Source organism: Esox lucius, chromosome 10, assembly GCF_011004845.1.
Source record: "Esox lucius isolate fEsoLuc1 chromosome 10, fEsoLuc1.pri, whole genome shotgun sequence".
Lineage (NCBI taxonomy): Eukaryota > Metazoa > Chordata > Actinopteri > Esociformes > Esocidae > Esox > Esox lucius.
In genome coordinates this window covers 25148381-25167147 of record NC_047578.1, presented here as the reverse complement: position 1 = coordinate 25167147, position 18767 = coordinate 25148381, and the positions used below count along the sequence as shown (strand labels likewise).

The window sequence follows — 18767 nt, the reverse complement described above, 5'->3', positions numbered from 1 at the left end:
AGCCTGGTTACAATATGCCCAACAATACCTTGACACGCCTCACAGCCTCTGGTACACTGTAGTTTGGAGTGATAAGACCAAAAAATTGCTTTATGGTCACAACCATATACCAGTACAGTGAACAGAATACCATCCCTACTGTGAAGCACTGTGGTGGCTTACTAATGTTTTGGGGGGGGTGTGAGCTCTAATGGCACGGGGAATCTTGTCAAAATTGATGGCAGTTGAAGACAGCAATTCATCAGAAAATACTGGCAGACAATTTGAATTCTTCTGCACAAAAGCTGCGCAAGGGACGCTCTTGGACTTTCCAGCACGACAGTGACTCTAAGCACAAGGCCAAGTTAACCCTCCAGTGGTTACAGCAGAAAAAAAGACAGTATTAGGTAAAAAAAAAAAAAAGGAAAAGTTGTGTAATGCTTAAACACTAAACCTGATGCAATATCTTGAACTGATTAGTTCAATTTGCAACAGTTCAGTAACATAATTAGGTACTAAACAATTGCAAAAAAAAGATTTAAACATTCCAGAGAGGATGGGCCTGTCAGAATCTCAGAATAATATTTCTCAATGCAAAATTGCAAAGAGTTTGGGGATCTCATCATCCACGCTACGTAATGTTATTTAAAGATCCAGAGAAATCTCTTTATGCAATGGACAAGGCCGAAGTTGATTTTAAGGTGGGCTGAGGCAAGTCCTGTGGTCTGACGAATCACAACTGTCCTGTGGTCTGACTAATCAAAATTGTTTTGGGGAATCATGGACGTTGTGTCCTCCGGACTAAAGAGGAGAGGGGCCATCTGGCTTGTTATCAGTGCAAAGTTCAAATGCCAGCATCCGTGGTGCATTAGTGCACATAGCATGAGTGAAGGCACCATTAATGCTGAATATATATACAGGTTTTGGAGCAACATATGCTGCCATCCAGACAACGTCTTATTTCAGCAAGACAATGCCAAATCACATTCTGTACGTATTACAACAGCATGGCTCTGTAGTAAAAGATTCTGGGTGCTAAACTGGCCTGCCTGCAGTCCTGACCTGTCCCCCACTGAAAACATTTGGTGCATTATGAAAGGAAAAATACGACAATGGAGACCCTGAACTGTTGGAGCAGCTGAAAACCTATATCAAGCAAGAGTGGGAATGCATTTCGCCTTCAAAATTACAAAAATGTAACGCTTATAGGTTGTTGTTAAAAGAGGTGTTGCAACATAGTAGTAAACATGCCCCTGTCCCAACTTTTTTGATACTTGTTTATGGCCCATATTTAAAATGGGCATAATTTTTCAAAAACAAAACAATTTCTCAGTTTCAACATTTGATATGGTACTTTTTTAAATTAAATACAGGGATAAATGATTTGCACATCATTGCTTTCAGTTTTTATTAGTATTCTACGCAGCGTCCCAACTTTTTTGGAAACAGGGTGGTACATACATTACATTGTGTCCCTCTCTATCTCTCTTCCTCTTGCTCCATAATATTTTTCCTCCTCCTGGTGTTCTGTTCTAGTATGTTTCGTTGTGTTATCCCTTTTCATACACCTGCCATCTTCCTCCTTTCATTTTCTTTTTGGTTTATCCATCTGTTAGTCTCCTGCATTTGTCTAATCCCTTCCTTGGTATTCTCCCCTGAATCACACCGGGTATTGTTTATTCCCTTTCTTCCAGAGTCTTGAAAGCGGTATGACTCATACAAAAACTAACTCTTGGCACAGAAATTAGGACATTTGCATATTAGTGCAAATATCCAGCAATCCATTGGAAGAGAAAAATTAATGAGTTAATGTAGAAAAAGAAAACATACGGAGAAAAAAAAGAAAAAATGCAAAGAAATATGTATGACCCTTTTCCCTGCCTCAAGTAGGTTATTCACAGGAAATAGATACCTGCTTGTCGGTAAAGGTATGGTGTGGTGTGTGTCAGGCCACAGGGCAGTCTACGTCGGGGTCCACGTGCCACTGGGCCGCGAGAACAAACGCAGGCACCACCGCAGAGGACACAAACACCACCGCAAGAGGAGGGATCGGGAGGAGGAGCGTGAGGACGAGGACCGCGAGGACTCCAGCTATGGTAACTAACTTCCACACCAAAGGTTCTTCTGCAGGTTCATACACAGAGCATTAGATGCAAGGACTACCAGGATATTAAATTCATAGTTTCGACCGTGTGTTTAGTAAACAAGTTTTGACTTGGGAAATAAGGATCTTTTAAAAGTCTAAATAATAAGATTTATTGAAGTCCAGTAGAAAATGCTTACTGTTGTAAATATTAGACCAGGTGCTGACTAAAGGAATAGGAAACTTTACAGAACAACCATGTCTGACACTTTATATGCTGACAACAGTTTAATAGGTTAACAATTTTCACCCATTAGCCAACTGTTAAAGATATTAATAGAGATCCTGACTAAAGGAAAATTAACAGTCAAACATTACATAGATACAATGTTGGCCAATTTTGAACTTTTTATTTTGAAAAGGAACATTTTAGCCATTTATCTCAGAGACCTGTAAGATAGAAATGCCCGGCAACGTTGACATTGACAAACAGCTGTCTTGATCCCATTAATAACCTAGGCCCAGGAGACATGTTGTATTTAGAAGGAAAATAATATGCCTTAAAACTTCCCAGTTTCACTGACTCAACCAATGTTGTGCTTGTCTTCTCAGCTCAGTTACTGGTGATGCCAAAAGACTCTGTAGTTGTAATAGAGACAAAAATACTTTGTCCACCTACAGTCAATTTGGGGTTTTTACTGTGACTGTATGTAGTAATCCATGAGAAAGACCTATTTTGGTTGCATTCTGTTCACTGAGCAGTTTGTGTTGTGTTAGCAACTGCAGTAGGTTATCCCTTGTAAATGCCATGTAGGCTATAAAAAAACCTGTATTGATAAAGAAAGTAGAGTCCTACTGGATCTAGTATTCTGAATTATTTCATTCCTTTCTGATTACATCAGTAGGTAAAATGTTTTATTGTCAGCAAATTTATTTTTTATGTATCAGGAGCATCTCCACTCTCCCTGCATCTATGATTCTATATGGAAATAATTGAAGTACTGTGCTGACCCTCTTCCACTCTTGCAAAGCAGAGTATGGGATTGAAAGATCAGTTGAATTTCATTCTAGTTCAGTGAGCAGTAGAGTTACCCGCTTCTCACTCGCCAAAGCAAAGTCCACACTTCAAGGCTGTCTTCAAGGCTACAATGTAGTGCAAGTGCATACCTCATGCCTGGGCCAGCCAAACCTCAATGGTCATCCCAAGCTGCATACCCTATTGGGCTTGTTTTGAAATACACTATTATTTACATAGTTCATTGAGTTAATATAATTAACAAGGAGGCAAGTCAAATTAATTCTGGTTGCTCTGGGTTACAGTGTCTGCTGAATGACTGAAATGTCAATGTAAAATTTGCTTTTATCATAAATGCGCATTGCAAAGATTTAACATTTGTAAAAACCAAGAGGTGTCTGATCTTCAAAGTAACTCACTCCTGAAATCCACCTGTTACCCTTGAGCATTTTGCATAAACGTTTTTGATTATTATTTTAATTTATTAGTGTTGAGTCGTTTTTCAAAGGCCATAACAAAAGCCGTCCTGACAATCAGATATCATATGTTTGGCTGAGCTCTCAACCTATTTGTCATTTACAAGTAGTTCATGCTGTGAATGGAACATCACTCTTAATGGCAAACCCAGGACTCCAGGAGCAAGCAGTGACACCGACAGACAGACACAGCCCCTTTGGAAAACTACACTGCATGACAAATTGAAATGTCTGACTGCCTTTTATACAATCACTCTTTTAATCTATCTAATGTCAAATCCTCTTCCAGTGATGATTGTATCTCCAGGAATTCAGGCATCATTGCTTTTTCTCTGCATCTTGAACGTTGGCCTATTACTAATCCCACACACGGTTGGGTGTCTAACTTATTTATGTATTCCACTCACAACTCCCAGCGCTCCCCTAAGAATTTCAACTAATTGGACCTCTCTGCCACGCTCTCCCTTCCAGTTCTCAGTCTCCCTTGTCGTATTTCCCCGTCTCCCCCCACGTAGACACGCCCTCCCAGCGGGTGCAGTTCATCCTGGGTACAGAGGATGATGATGTGGAGCACGTCCCCCATGACCTGTTCACCGAGCTAGACGAGTTGTCCTTCAGAGACGGGAGTGCCACCGAGTGGAAGGAGACCGCCAGGTTTGTCAAAGCCCGGCCCATGGTGCATCCCTCACACTCCAGGGTCCATGCAACATAAGGGCAAGTTGGCTTAATTGAATTCCTGATCCAGCAAGGTGAAAAATCTGTTTTTCTGTTCATGAGCAAGATCTTTCTCCCAGGTCATTGTGTTTTCATTCAACTTACTTGCTAAAATAAGTTTTAAAAAACAACTTTGTGCATTTAGGTCTAGATTCAACAGCACTTTTATTGTCAGCATAGGTTTTCTCAGAAACCGTTCTCCATAAAATACTGGAAATGTTCTACAGCTGTTAAAAGCATCTTGACAGGCTGCATTGCCGCTTGGTATGGCAACTGCAGTGCCTTTGATCACAAGGCTCTTCAGGGGTTGGTAAAGCCGGCTGAGCTTATTTTGGAGCCAAGCGACCCGTCATCCAAGACCTGCACACAAGTTGGTGTCAAATGTACCCAAGCCATAAACCTTTCTCTATAGTACCGCATAGCAGGCCTGACCTGTGATGTCACTGACTCAGCGGTATCACAGTTGAAATGGTAGAAAATGCACAGCGCATGGTTTGGTTTTCTGAAGTAGCCTAGAATTAGCTACCCAGCTTATAGGTTGTCTTTTTGCCGGATCGTGTAAGTGGAGCTGGCCAAGAAGAGATTCGGCAGCAACAATAAGACTTCCTGTTTTTGTATATTGCAATGTAACATATATATGATATTCATCTTTTTTTGTAGGAACAATATAAAAAAAGGATAATATATGAAAGAAAAATACTATTTGAATGACATTTTACATAAGGTATAGAATATTATTAGGTGGAGCACATTTTGATTATATTTTTGATTATATTATTGTTGCTAATTTGCTGGTGCTAATTATCTTTTGACAGGGATTGTGATATAAATCTTACCACAGTATACTTTATGATATACAGGGAGGAAGTTTTAGCAATACATTAAAAAAGAAATTGTATCATTTAACGCATCTACCTTTTGTGTTGTTGGTATCGGCGCTCCACATCCCCACCCACCCCCACTGCTGGAAAAAGCTATATGTACATAAAATAACATTTCACTGTTATTCTCCACACATGTTGTTTAGAAAGCAGTTTTTTTGCTGTTGTTAAATCAGGGCAGCTGATCTTGTCTGAAAAAATGGTAGGCTTTTTTAAACACCCTTTCTAACTGCTAGCGTGGTGTGGGGAATGAAAAGTTGTGTGATGTGTGTTAGATCGGGTGATGGGTAGAATTGACAGATCTCTACTGCCTGTGCTTCTCCCCATGAGTCAGTCAACTTTTTGAATCCTTCATAACTATGCATTGTTACTATACCAAACTACGTCAGCCAACCCTCACGGGCTCATAAATAAATACCCATGAATTTACTGCTCTTAAAAATAAGATATGCAGCAAATACACAGCAATTTATCGCTCTAAAGCAACCGGTTGAAACTGGTTTAGCCTGACAGGAGGAAAAAGCATTAAAAAAGTCTCAAAATCATCTTTGTTTTTGGCCATATTTGTTGTACTGGTCACGCTGTTCAGGATAGAGACGTTTGACTATTTTAAGCAATAATATAGCTGTATGGTGTGTTTGTTTATTGTGTGCTGGTATGTAGGTGGCTGAAGTTTGAGGAAGATGTGGAGGACGGCGGGGAGCGTTGGAGCAAGCCCTACGTGGCCACCCTGTCTCTACACAGCCTGTTTGAGTTAAGAAGCTGCATCCTCAAAGGGACTGTTCTGCTGGATATGAGAGCCACCTGTATCGAGGAGATCGCAGGTACATTCATATCAGAAGTGTGTGTGCGCCTGCAGTAGGCCGGGCGTATTCAACCTTTACCCTACGTCTGGAGCCTGCAGGTTTTTTGTTTCCGCTTCATTGTTCTTTTCACCCGCCTGGTGTTCCAGGTCTAAATGAGTCCCTGATTAGACGGTTGAAAACAGAGTGGAGCTAACCTTGAGAGTCCAGAGTGGTTTGAGGGCTCTAGAAGTACAAAAACTAAACAATGCATAAACAAAGCAGTTAAAAAGGTTTATTGAAACATGATTGTTCCAAATACATTGTTTGTTTGGATTTATTAATGAAAATGAGTGTATGACTCATATAAGTTTATTTTTTAAAACGGACAAAGAGATTGATTTAAACAAAGTAGCCAACCCAATAAATATGTAATAACGTGTGTTGCACAAGTATAGAGTGGTGAAGGATGGAGATTTAGCGTGTGCGTGTGTGCGTGTGGGTATACAAATGGTCAAAACATCCAAAATGAGCGATAATACGAGAACGTACAGTGTTCTTGTTTGTGTTTACACGTGGATTCTTCCAGACATGTTGATCGACAGCATGGTGGCGTCCGGCCAACTAGAGGAGGAGCTGCGTCTGAAGGTGCGTGAGGCAATGCTAAAGAGGCACCAACACCAGAACGAGAGGAAGCTCAGCAACCGCATCCCACTGGTGCGCTCCATCGCCGACATAGGCAAGAAACATTCCGACCCGCTCTTGCTTGAGAAAAACGGTGAGACCCCACCGGCCACACACACCCTATTTCTTTTTCGTCATCCTCGAAGGGCTTCAAATAATGTTTGTCATTCATTTTGTATTCCAAAAAAGGAAAGATGATAGCAGCACCCACGTATGATCACAACAAGGTTTGCAATGAATGCTATGTAGTAGTAGCTTTTAAGTTTATTCACAGCATTATGAGCGCATACATTTTACTATGCGGTGCCCCAGCGGGATTTGAACCCGCGACCCCGTCCAAGGTCTTTGCGCCAGTGGGCCAAATCCATGGTGCTAGTTCAGGAGGTTGCAAACTTGCGAGCAGATACTACAATTTGGACGTAAGCCTCAGAGACAATTACAATGCCCCCAAACTTGAAAGAGAAATCTGGGTGCGGATGACACTGACATTTTCTGCTGGGGCGGGCTCAGGGTTTGGCCTCCAAGGACTAACTATGGCTTCCATGCTGGATATGGTAATGCTCTCGCTGTTCGACTTGTTTGTTTGTTCCCTTCGCTATGCATGACCTCAGGGCACTGACTTCAGGGCGGGGTGTGTGTCAGAGTATGGCTTTTGCCTGCGTAAATCTAAATAATTAGTTGGGCTTCAGCTGTTACATCTGTATCCAGAGTCTCAGGGTTTTTCTAGTGTCACAATGTGTTCTGATGAATGCAATGAATGCATAGTTGCATGGGTAACAAACTGTGTGAAATGTCAGGTACAAATGTATACAATACTGGTATCATGTTGCACAGCTTGCTTGCACTGTATGTATTTCAAACAAGTGGACCGATTTGACTGGTTGATTGTCTGGTTCTGTGTTTCTACGTGCACAGACGCTGTGTGTGCGAACACCCCTTCTGCCTGCAAGCATCCCTCTATCGAAAATGCCCTCCTTCAGTCTGTCACTGTGTGATTGATTGATGAACCCGCAAGCTAATTGGTCCATGTGGACACCGCCCCTACCCTCCCGTCCAGTCACGCACGTCTCTCACGGTGTCTGTTTCAACACACAGCTGGGCTATTTCTCGCCTTTCCCTTTCAGTAACCACTCTTGTCCCAGTCTCTCTGGCTTTCTCTCTTTCTCTGTCAATGTCTTTGTATCTCTTTCTTGTTTTCTTAGTCATTCTCTCTCTCTCTTTCTCTTTCCTTCCCAGACCCTACCTCTCTCTCTCCGTAGAGAATAAAAGTCTCCCGTTAAATGTTTCTCCTTTTACCATCCTCTCCCCATTTCTCCTCCCTCCTTCCCCTCCTTTGTCGCTGTGTCTTCCTGCCGCTCCAGGGGAGGGCCTCTCCGCCTCCTGCCACTCCCTGAAGCCGGGGTCCTCCGTCTCCAGCCTGTCCCAGAGGCGTGAGTCGCGGGTCTCCGTCCTCCTCAGCCACCTCCTGCCCTCTTCTTCCTCTACCGGGGGACCCTCTCCAGGACCCTCGCCCTTCGCCACCCCCCACAACACGCCCCCTACTCCCCGCAGATCCCCAGGCCCTGCCCGCACCCCGGGCCCTCCCTTTGGCCCTGGCCCCTCCCCAGGCCCCCAGGCGATCCCGGAGGTGGTGGTGTCGCCGCCGGAGGACGACGAGGCACCGATCACAGCCGCAGCAGGGGACGGCGAGGCGGATTCGGCTCGGCGACCATCACTGCAGACTGCCGGGCTCCAGCGGCTGCCCTTAGAAGGCAAATATCTGTGTAGCCTGCCAGTGTGAGTCACGGCTTGAACAGAGAACACTAGCACCAGCATGCTGGCTCTGCCCCCCCCCCCCATCCATTATCAGCCACCCAGTAAGGTTACCTTTTTACACCCCCCTCCTCCTATTCACTCAACAAGACGTCACATAGCTCAGTGTTTCTCAGTCTCCATATCTGTCTCGCACCTCTGTCGGTCTCTTTCTCTCTCTGTCGTCTATCAAATAATATCCCTGCACTGTTTTCTCTCCTTTCTTTCCACATTCACAGGCTATTTAGTGTTCACATTCCTTTATCTCGCTATTTCCACCTTTCTCCATCCAGCCCTTTCACATCCCCTGCCTGCCTGGCCTGGTCCCTCCATTTCCCCCCCCGCTCAGAGCATGGCTCCTCCAAAATGTTTCTTACTACCCAGTAGTTAGACCGTATTTATTTCTCCGTTTACTTTATAGAAGCCGGTTGTCTCATTCATTCCTGAAATAAAAACCTCTTGGGGTTTAATGGACTGCACGTTTTCCATCCCTTATTTTCCATCCTTTGAGGGGCCTGTTTAGTCCAGTGAGTGTGAGAGATGAGTCGCTGGACTTGCAACCATGGCAACAGGACTTTTATCATGGCGTATCTTCCCCTGCTGTAACCTTCACTGATCTTCACGACTGTACCATTGTGATTACACAGTCGGGACAGACGTAAACAATGTAATCCGTCATTGTCTTTTCTTCCAGAGCTGCATCGTTTCGCCTTACTCCTTCTCCCATAATTCCAGAGTGTAAACAGATCAGACGTTTCCCCCCATAAATAGTTAAGCGAGAGACTTTAAGATGTGCAATAGCCAATTCTAAATATAAAGCCATGGAAAGGTCGGGGTGGGAGGCCTGAAACGTTGGTCATGTGGCTCTCTGTTCCACTGACATCCAGAGTGACTTTTTGTACTTCCTGGACCTGGGTAGTATTTTGGCTCTGTATTTATAGCAGCGTTTGTAGAGGAGGTCTGTACATAAAAGGTCAGGTCATGAGAACTAGAGACTGCGGGTTTGGAGAAAAACATGCTTTAAGGTAACTGGCGGCTGGTTATAGGCACTAGTGTAGTTCTGTAATATTCCACTTGTTTAGTGTAGGAGGACTGCGTTCGTCAAGAAACTGTTATACTGTACCTGAAGATTGAATCCCATGCTTGCAAACGTGATAACATTTGCCAAGACATTGTGTACAGATGCAGGATCTCCATTTGATCGTATGATACAGGAAATGTAAAATGTATTTGTGAGTTTGTGAATTCCCAAATTCCTAATCCACTTGACAATTCATTTGTCTAATTCTGCAGAATTGTTTAGTGTCTGACAGTCCTCCCCCTCTCCTGACTTGACTTTTTTCTGAGTATCGTTAAAGATTGAGTTGAGGGTGAATCCCAAACTTGAATACAGTCAGTTTGGGATTGTAGAATCTATTCGGGCAGATGTTATAGCACCAAAGCCAGCTATCTAATCTGCAAGGTTTCGTGGTAAGCCATCCCTCCCACAAAGGTAATGGAGAGTGATAGTAAGTTCAACAGAGTGTAAAATGCCCTAAGTGAATCCCACATCCAGCACATCCCCGATTCAGATCTGGTCCTGGGGTCACTCGAGGCTACTTATGGAGAGATAAAACATTATTTACAGTGTCAGACATTCTGTCGCTATATAGAATGACAAAAATACCTGTGAAGTATTTTCAACAACACTTTATAGCTCCAAGGACAGTGGAATATTAGTCTTCTTACCAATGCTTATATATTTGATGTCATACCTGTCCAATACATGGTTTTCTGCCCCCTTGCACTTTTATTGTGGCACCGCATTAAATCAAAATTGAAAGTTTTGCCACTGATCAATACGAAAAAAGTCTGTAATGTCAAAGTGAAAAAGGAAAATCTGCATTTTTGTAAATGTAAAACTGATTTATTGCATAAATATTCACCTCCTTTGCTGTGACACCTAAATGAACCATTTGTCTTTAGAAGTCACATAAATAGTTGGATGGAGTCAAACTGTGTGTAGTCACCTGATTTCAGGTCAAATAAACCTGTCCTTGGGGGTCCCACAGATAGTTAGCACAATTCCTAACAAAAACTGCATAATGACAAAGAACATTCAAAGCAAATCCAGAATAAGGATCTTTAATAGCACCAATCAGGGGTAATCTGAGGGACACTTCTGTAACAATAGGCTGGGTGCTTCACAAAAGTGGATTATGGGAGAGTGGCAAAAATAAATCACCCTAATCTTGGCAAGATTTTGATACAAGGCATGTGGGAGACTCTGAGACCAAGTCAAAAGTAACTTTTTGGCCTCACCACTAAGCACTGTTTGGTATAAGTAACATTGCACATCATCATTAGAACACCATGCCGCCAGCGAAGCAAGCTGGAGAATGACCCCAAACAGACAAACCCAAATATTGACTAATGTTGGTGAATACACATGCAGTGTCTGTTTTGTATTTCTAATTAATTTAGAACTATTTGTAGATTTTAACTTTCACTTTTTGGTATTGATCAGTGCCAAAACTCTCTAATCCATTTTGTTTTGAGGTTGAAACACAATGAAGTGTGTCGAAGTCGAAGGGGGTGAATACTTTTGTGAGGCACTGTATACCATAGGTTTCAGCCAATTATCAATCAGGGTGGTGAAACACCTGATTAACAAATGTAAGTGAATATGCAAAAACATGTAATGTAATGTCAGCACTTAAGCGTGCCTCTGGTCTTTTATTGAAATAGTTTAATCCGCTGCTGGTGTACATAGCATAGCCAGAGCCCACGTCACTCCCCTACACACCCCTGCCCCCCAACGCCACTGTTTCGAATGTCCAGCGTGGAGCATGCATTCCAGACTAAATCTTCCTGAATGTGTGCCCGTGGATGAAACCCAGGCTAATCCCTGTCACTCCCAGGGGCTTTGTAGGGAATGTGGGTAATGGGGCTCCTGTTCATCCCAATATGGCTACTTTGAGTTCCAACAGGCAACAGGTCAATGTGGAATGGAAGGGGGAAAATGTCAACCATTCATTTTGATTTAAACATTCATTCACATTCTAGGTGATTGACACAAATTTCTGTGGTCATTTTCTCTTCTCCCTGGCTGAAGTGCTGGCGTTTCCTGTTTACGGCTTATCTCACATGGCTTTAGGGCACATTGAAGAAACGGGGAGGCGGATGTGCAATTGTTTGAACGATTCTCAATGCAAGCTGTAAATCATATTTTCTTATTGTCAATTTAATGTCTTTGAATTAATGTCTTAAATTCAGTTTTGTTTCAAATACTTGTCTAAGGTATGCTTCTGTAGTGTGGCTATTCAAAATAACCTATTTAAGAAAACTTTGTTTTGAGTTTCTATATAGATTAAGGCTTCTGAAATGTTACTGACATTAAATGCTTGGCCACCTTAGTGGTCTCTGGAAAAAAAAAAGTCAGTTGTAGATTTTCAAAACATCAGAGAGTAGGCTGAAGAACACACTAGAGCAGTGTTTGTCTAGGGTCCTCCAGAGCTGACATTGCTGACCCTACTCTGCCAATGTCCCTCTTTTCGTTTGTCCTTCCAGGGCCACTGGTGTCCACTCACTCTGTCCCCAGCAACCTGGATGGCAGCAGCAAGGCCGGAGACAGGAGGCCCTCCAAAGTTGGGGTCAGTAAAAACAACTTAACTAAACTACATGGTTTACGATGGTCTTAATTGAGGTCTAAGGTGGATGGACAGGAAGTACAGCATCATATAAAAGACTGTTCTGATGAAAAACATGGATTTTAACACTGAACAATAGTCATGATTTATTATTAGGGTGCTTATGTCGTTTTTCACTACAACATACTTTTATTTTACGTCAGAGCTCCAGTTCACCCATACTATCCTTGCTGAATTTTGTCATGAACTGTAGGGCTCAGTTTAATCAGCTTGTCAGTAAAAAAAAAAACGCAGTGTGGACTTCAGTTAAGTAACCACTGGTAACTCATATTACTGGGCAAAGAAACCCTCTCTTCAACCACTTTCTTCCTGAGGTTTAAGACACCAGTCATCAGTCAATGACGGTCAGTAAATCACTTTGCAACTCTTGCTATCATTAAATAATTAAGCTTGCAGACAACAGCTTCAAAACAGCTTTCATGTTTATTAGGAGTGGAGGAGTGATCAAAAGATGAGGGGACCACTGGCGGGAGCGGCCGGGGGGTGGGTTTGTGGAAAAGACAAAAACCTTGAAATAGAGGGAGAGTGTGGGAAAGACAAATGTTTGTGGAAAAGAGAAAGAGATGCTGATATGATGCGTCTGGTGGACAAAGTCTCCAGCTCTGGTCCTGTACTGGTGCTGTAGCTCAAACAAGCAGCCATGTGACGCTAGTTACTGGTTTGCTCAGTACTGCACTTACAGCATGTCTTTATGCCAGGAACACTGTTTTCCCCCAACCCATAGTTGCCATCTGCCACTCAGCAGGATTCCTCCATTCCCATTATGTGCCTTCGTTCAGGTTCTTTCCCTTCTATGTTCTGCCCATTGGTCTCCAGGTTGTTATTGTGATTGAAGTGCTTGTATTTTCAATACAGATTCACCCCATTTCCAATCTTCGTTATCTTCTGGTCACTATTGAATCACCTCTAGCCTTTATTGATGTGTAGGTGGAGAATCACACTGCAGTTGTCTTTTCATTGCTAATTATGAAATAGACTATATCTTAGGCTCTGACAACGACTAAAATGTCTGCAATGTGTAAGTGGCACAAGTCGGTGTCCCTATGTCGATTCAATAAAAAATGTAATCTACCCAATTGTTAATGAAGCCTAATAGTACAGCAGCCTAATATATTATGAAACTTTGGTATAACCTATTTATTATGTTATTTTAAGGAATTTTGAGCATGCCAGGTTGGCAAAACAGCTGAAAAACCATTGCAGTTAAGGACATTCAGGACAAGTCTTTACAGGGACATTTGGGAGTCCATTTGGTATAAAAAGCAGGAGGAGCAAGTGGGAATGGGAAGAAGTCAGTCCTACATTTACCACTGTTTCCCAGTCTTGGGAACTATTGTTGCTGGTTCTGTAACACATATATTTTTTTTATTACAGATCTACAGTAGCATTTATGTTTAGTCAGTCCTTCTGACCCATTGGGCTTTTCAGGTGGACATGAACTTCATGAAGAAGATTCCTCCGGGTGCAGAGGCTTCCAACGTGCTGGTAGGGGAGGTGGACTTCCTGGAGAGGCCCATCATTGCCTTTGTCCGCCTGTCCCCTGCTGTCCTCATCACAGGGCTTACGGAGGTGCCTGTTCCCACCAGGTATGTTCATTACACCTACAGAGCCACTCTTTCCACGTAAGTTTCTCTATAATGGTTCAAGGTTTCATGATTATTTCTGCTCCCTACCAGCATACTCAAAAGCATCTGTTTAACAACATATGTTCTATGTTGAGTTACAAACTTTTGTTAACTTGCCCAAAAGGTCAAAGTTTTCCAGAAATCATGGTTGAAGGATTCCGGAATTCCAGCTCACTGCCTAATAATTCCTGGAATCTTTCATCCATGAATATCACAAAGTTATATGACCAAAATAACTCAATTATGTTGGGTTATACACTCACCTAAAGGATTATTAGGAACACCTGTTCAATTTCTCATTAATGCAATTATCTAATCAACCAATCACATGGCAGTTGCTTGAATGCATTTACGGGTGTGGTCCTGGTCAAGACAATCTCCTGAACTCCAAACTGAATGTCAGAATGGGAAAGAAAGGTGATTTAAGCAATTTTGAGCGTGGCATGGTTGTTGGTGCCAAACGGGCCGGTCTGAGTATTTTACAATCTGCTCAGTTACTGGGATTTTCACGCACAACCATTTCTAGGGTTTACAAAGAATGGTGTGAAAAGGGCAAAACATCCAGTATGCGGCAGTCCTGTGGGCGAAAATGCCTTGTTGATGCTAGAGGTCAGAGGAGAATGGGCCGACTGATTCAAGCTGATAGAAGAGCAACTTTGACTGAAATAACCACTTGTTACAACCGAGGTATGCAGCAAAGCATTTGTGAAGCCACAACACGCACAACCTTGAGGCGGATGGGCTACAACAGCAGAAGACCCCACCGGGTACCACTCAACTCCACTACAAATAGGAAAAGAGGCTACAATTTGCACGAGCTCACCAAAATTGGACAGTTGAAGACTGGAAGAATGTTGCCTGGTCTGATGAGTCTCGATTTCTGTTGAGACATTCAGATGGTGGAGTCAGGATTTGGCATAAACAGAATGAGAACATGGATCCATCATGCCTTGTTACCACTGTGCAGGCTGGTGGTGGTGGTGTAATGGTGTGGGGGATGTTTTCTTGGCACACTTTAGGCCCCTTAGTGCCAATTGGGCATTGTTTAAATGCCACGGCCTACCTGAGCATTGTTTCTGACCATGTCCATCCCTTTATGACCACCATGTACCCATCCTCTGATGGCTACTTCCAGCAGGATAATGCAAAATGTCACAAAGCTCGAATCATTTCAAATTGGTTTCTTGAACATGACAATGAGTTCACTGTACTGAAATGGCCACCAGATCTCAACCCAATAGAGCATCTTTGGGATGTGGTGGAACGGGAGCTTTGTGCCCTGGATGTGCATCCCACAAATCTCCATCAACTGCAAGATGCTATCCTATCAATATGGGCCAACATTTCTAAAGAACGCTTTCAGCACCTTTTTGAATCAATGCCACGTAGAATTAAGGCAGTTCTGAAGGCGAAAGGGGGTCAAACACAGTATGGTGTTCCTAATAATCCTTTAGGTGAGTGTATGTCAAGTATATATTTTTGGGTGGGGTGGATAGCTATGTACAAATGTTTGCATCCAGTCTAATGTGTACAAATGGTTTGCATTCCCTTGCAGGTTTCTGTTTCTGCTGCTGGGTCCACATGGTAAAGGCCCTCAGTACCACGAGATCGGCAGATCTATGGCCACGCTCATGACCGATGAGGTTAGAGGACAGGATATGTTTTGTTGGTAGCTGCTTACTACCCACTATCTGTTTACTTTTTACACTTCAGGGTGATTTGTAGGTGTGGAAATATTAGATCACTATATGTTAAAGATATATTTTTTGTGTTTGTCAATAAAGATATTTCATGATGTCGCATACAAGGCCAAAGACCGGACGGATCTGCTGTCTGGGATAGATGAGTTTTTGGACCAAGTGACAGTCCTGCCCCCTGGTGAATGGGACCCCACGATACGAATCGAGCCACCGAAGAATGTCCCATCGCAGGTGAGGGTTTAAGGCTTTGCAAAATGCAGCAAAGTGCCGTGTCATCTCATTTTCTTCACCCTAGCAAGAACACAGGCTTCATGTGTAGTTAAGTCAGAGGTTATTGTTGACCCGAATCAGATGTGGTGAAGCATCCCTGGATTTGGACATTCCCACCACCATGCTTGACTGTTATTTGGTGGTTGGCTGTTGGGTTTTTGCCAAACATAGCTGTTTTGATTGTGACCAAAGAGGTCTTTTTTTGACTCATCTGTTCAGAGAATACACTCCATTCTCTCCTAAAGATCCCTCCATTTTGTACCCTCGTTTACCCACCTGATTCTACTTAAAGTACCACCTTGATTTAACCAGTGCAACTTGGGGTTGGTTCACTTATTTTTGCACATGCAGTAATTCCATGTTTAATTTTGTTTTTCTACTGCTGTATGATTTCCTCTAAACCAACATATGGAATTTGTAACTAAAATCCTATTTTGTCAGATCGAAAGACTTGTGTGTATAAAAAAAAGATTTGGTGAACACCAGTCTATAATTGAACATTAATCTTTAATTGAACAAGGTGTTCACTTGCTTGCAAGCAGAACTGTATCTGCATTTATAGTGGAATAATGCTGGTTCACAATATTTATCCAGAAATACGTTCTGTTCCAAAGAAAAGCACATCCTAAAATGCACAAGACTATCAGTAGGAAAACAGAAGGACTGGCTTTAAATGATAATTATAAGTGTCATTATAATCTCCCAGTCAAACACATCTATGAAAAACTAATGTATAGTGTAGGGAATCATTTTGCCATCTAATATTTTAAAAATATAGGTTTAAGCTGGTCAGCCAAAAGTAAAACACTAGCATGTTTTATGTCCACCGTTCCATCCCTAAGTTGTTCCAGAGGCTGGAGGACTTGAAACAAAATGCTGCCTTTCCAAGTCTCTTCATCCTAGGCTTTGGGATAGTTAATCTGCTGGTGAGAGGACCTCAGGAATCTTCTACATGCCTCAAAGCATGTCTGTAATATATTGGGGTAGACAATTGTAAAATGACTTTATTAGTTCTTTCCTAATTGGACCATGGATATTTTTATATATTTTAAACCTTTATGCAATTAAAATAAACAGAAATGCAAATGTTTGTGCACCTCTACCTATAGAATCCCATAAAATGTCTAAAATTGGAATCAAGTGCACCAAAAGAGGTGCAAATTATTAGAAAAATATTACAGAGTAATTTGACTGTCCAGCCATCCATAAAGATTAAGAAACTTCTTGTTTGCTCTTAACCATATGGATGTATGGTAATACATGCCACGATCTTCGAGACTCCCTCAGAAGCAAAACTACAACAGAGTCAAAACCCAGGTCTTAATCTTATTGAAATGACAAACCTAAAGTGGGCCGTGCACACAGGAGCCCTCAAACATGACACGGTTGAAGCAGTGCTGTAAAGAAGAGCTGATGTTAGAGACAGGGTCAACAGTTGGAGGAACTGTACCAAACACAGAAGACAAGACTGGTGGAAACAAGACGACCTAAGACAGAACTGGAGTTAAACAACAAGAATGCTGCGGTTTCTAGGAAAAACACAAACACAGATAGGGAAAAGCACAGGTAAAGAAACAAGCAAGGACCTTGGCATAGACGTATCCTCTAATATGCTACATGAAGAAACCAGAGTCTTACTTGTTCGTTTGCACGCCTAAGCAATACAAGAACTAGTCCATTCAGAGAATAAGCATAAAACTGTGTTCGCTTTCCTGGTCCGGTTTGTGACCATACATTCAGCTTTCTGTTTGTGGTTCAGTTCAGTGCATGGGCTCCTCCACAAACTGAGGAGCACCTGCTTTATGGGGGACAAGGAAACAAACAATTACCCCGACAGGTGCTCACAATTGTGTGATTTCACAGACATACGGGGCTGCGCTGCTGCTGGGTCTTAAGCGCTGCGGGACTGTCAAACTGCCACAAGCGTGACAAAAGATTGCTACATGAAGTTACACATTCGTAATGTGTAGTCCAAAATGTAGCTCAGTATCTAGGAGGAAATGCAGGTTGTATGCAGCTTTTTATTTGAGTGTCTGCATTCAAATTTGCAAATGACCCCCTAGCTGAGTGGCATTGTACAAAACAGTGGTCAGTCATTTGCATATGGATCATCTCTTTCACTTTACTCACTTGTGTTCTGGTCTGGTGTGGTACAAATCAGACTGAGACCATGTTTATGGAACCAATCAAAACATTTAGTAGAGTTGATTTAATGAGATCCAGACTGCTTGCTGACATCTGTGGATAAAAACTTTGCCACGCATGCTTAGGGACATGAATATTTTGATGAAACTTTGAAAATGTATGTGTTTTGCCATAGAGATTTGGCATAGACTGACTTGGCCCAGTGCTGACTGGCCCGAGGGAGAGTGGCTTCATTAGTTGGGGTTGACATTTTTACTGTCAGTTGGTTGCTAGGTTGGAGGAATAGGCTGCACTGCACCAGATTTAGGTCTCCAGGACCATGATTTTGGAACAGTGAGCTAACATGGCAGACCTTTCTATGCATATGACACGGGTTGAGCAGAACTATTGAAATCTTATCCTATGGCTGGTTTTCTATTTTAACTCATCATTAATTGCACCCACCTGTTGACCCAGGTTTAAATACGTCCCTGATTAGTGGGTTGCAAAGAAAAAAATGGAGTGGGATTGGCTTTGAGGTCCAGATTTGAACACCACTCCAGTACAGGATATGACTGCCGTGTAGATAGTTCATGCAGGTACTTCATGCATGTATTCATGCATATGGGGTATGAGAGGCCTGGTGGAAATTGTAGCGTGTGAAAATTGCTGCACTAATAAATGATCTACACAGAGCCTGTAATCACTTTCTCACCTGCAGATGAAGAGGAAGATGCCCTCCCAGGTCAACGGGTCATCTTCGCCCACTGGGGACACATTAAAGGAGGATGAGGAAGGCCATGGAGCAGGGCCCGAGCTGCAGAGGACTGGGCGGTGAGTTCAACATGTTACTTTACAGCCACAGATCAGACCTTGTTCCTGGCCTCAAGCATTTTCAGTGGAGATTCCCTGCCGAGTTTGCTTTTAAATCCAGGACTAGGCTTAATCTGTGTT

At 42.6% G+C, this 18767-nt stretch overlaps 1 protein-coding gene and 1 long non-coding RNA gene across 7 annotated transcripts in view; one reads left to right on the top strand and one right to left on the bottom strand.

The window, feature by feature from the left end:
* LOC105012779 (sodium bicarbonate cotransporter 3) overlaps nt 1-18767 on the top strand; it is a 67289-nt gene that overhangs the window by 28113 nt on the left and 20409 nt on the right. For 4 of the 6 annotated variants that reach the window (XM_010873851.5, XM_010873852.5, XM_020050329.3 and 1 more), the window contains exons 3-12: nt 1929-2075; nt 4069-4207; nt 5812-5972; nt 6520-6708; nt 7976-8365; nt 11955-12037; nt 13523-13680; nt 15275-15362; nt 15504-15650; nt 18535-18647. In XM_010873851.5, coding sequence (XP_010872153.1) covers nt 1929-2075; nt 4069-4207; nt 5812-5972; nt 6520-6708; nt 7976-8365; nt 11955-12037; nt 13523-13680; nt 15275-15362; nt 15504-15650; nt 18535-18647 — 1615 coding nt within the window. Of the gene's footprint in view, nt 1-1928; nt 2076-4068; nt 4208-5811; nt 5973-6519; nt 6709-6803; nt 6842-7850; nt 8366-11954; nt 12038-13522; nt 13681-15274; nt 15363-15503; nt 15651-18534; nt 18648-18767 lie in introns of those variants that run through there. The other 2 variants (XM_034294716.1, XM_010873857.5) reach the window with 2 other exon arrangements.
* Nucleotides 16210-17444, bottom strand: LOC105012778. The gene is made up of 3 exons (XR_828178.3): nt 17328-17444; nt 17033-17086; nt 16210-16657 (listed from the first exon to the last, which is right to left on the bottom strand). It is a non-coding gene; the product is annotated as an uncharacterized LOC105012778 (long non-coding RNA).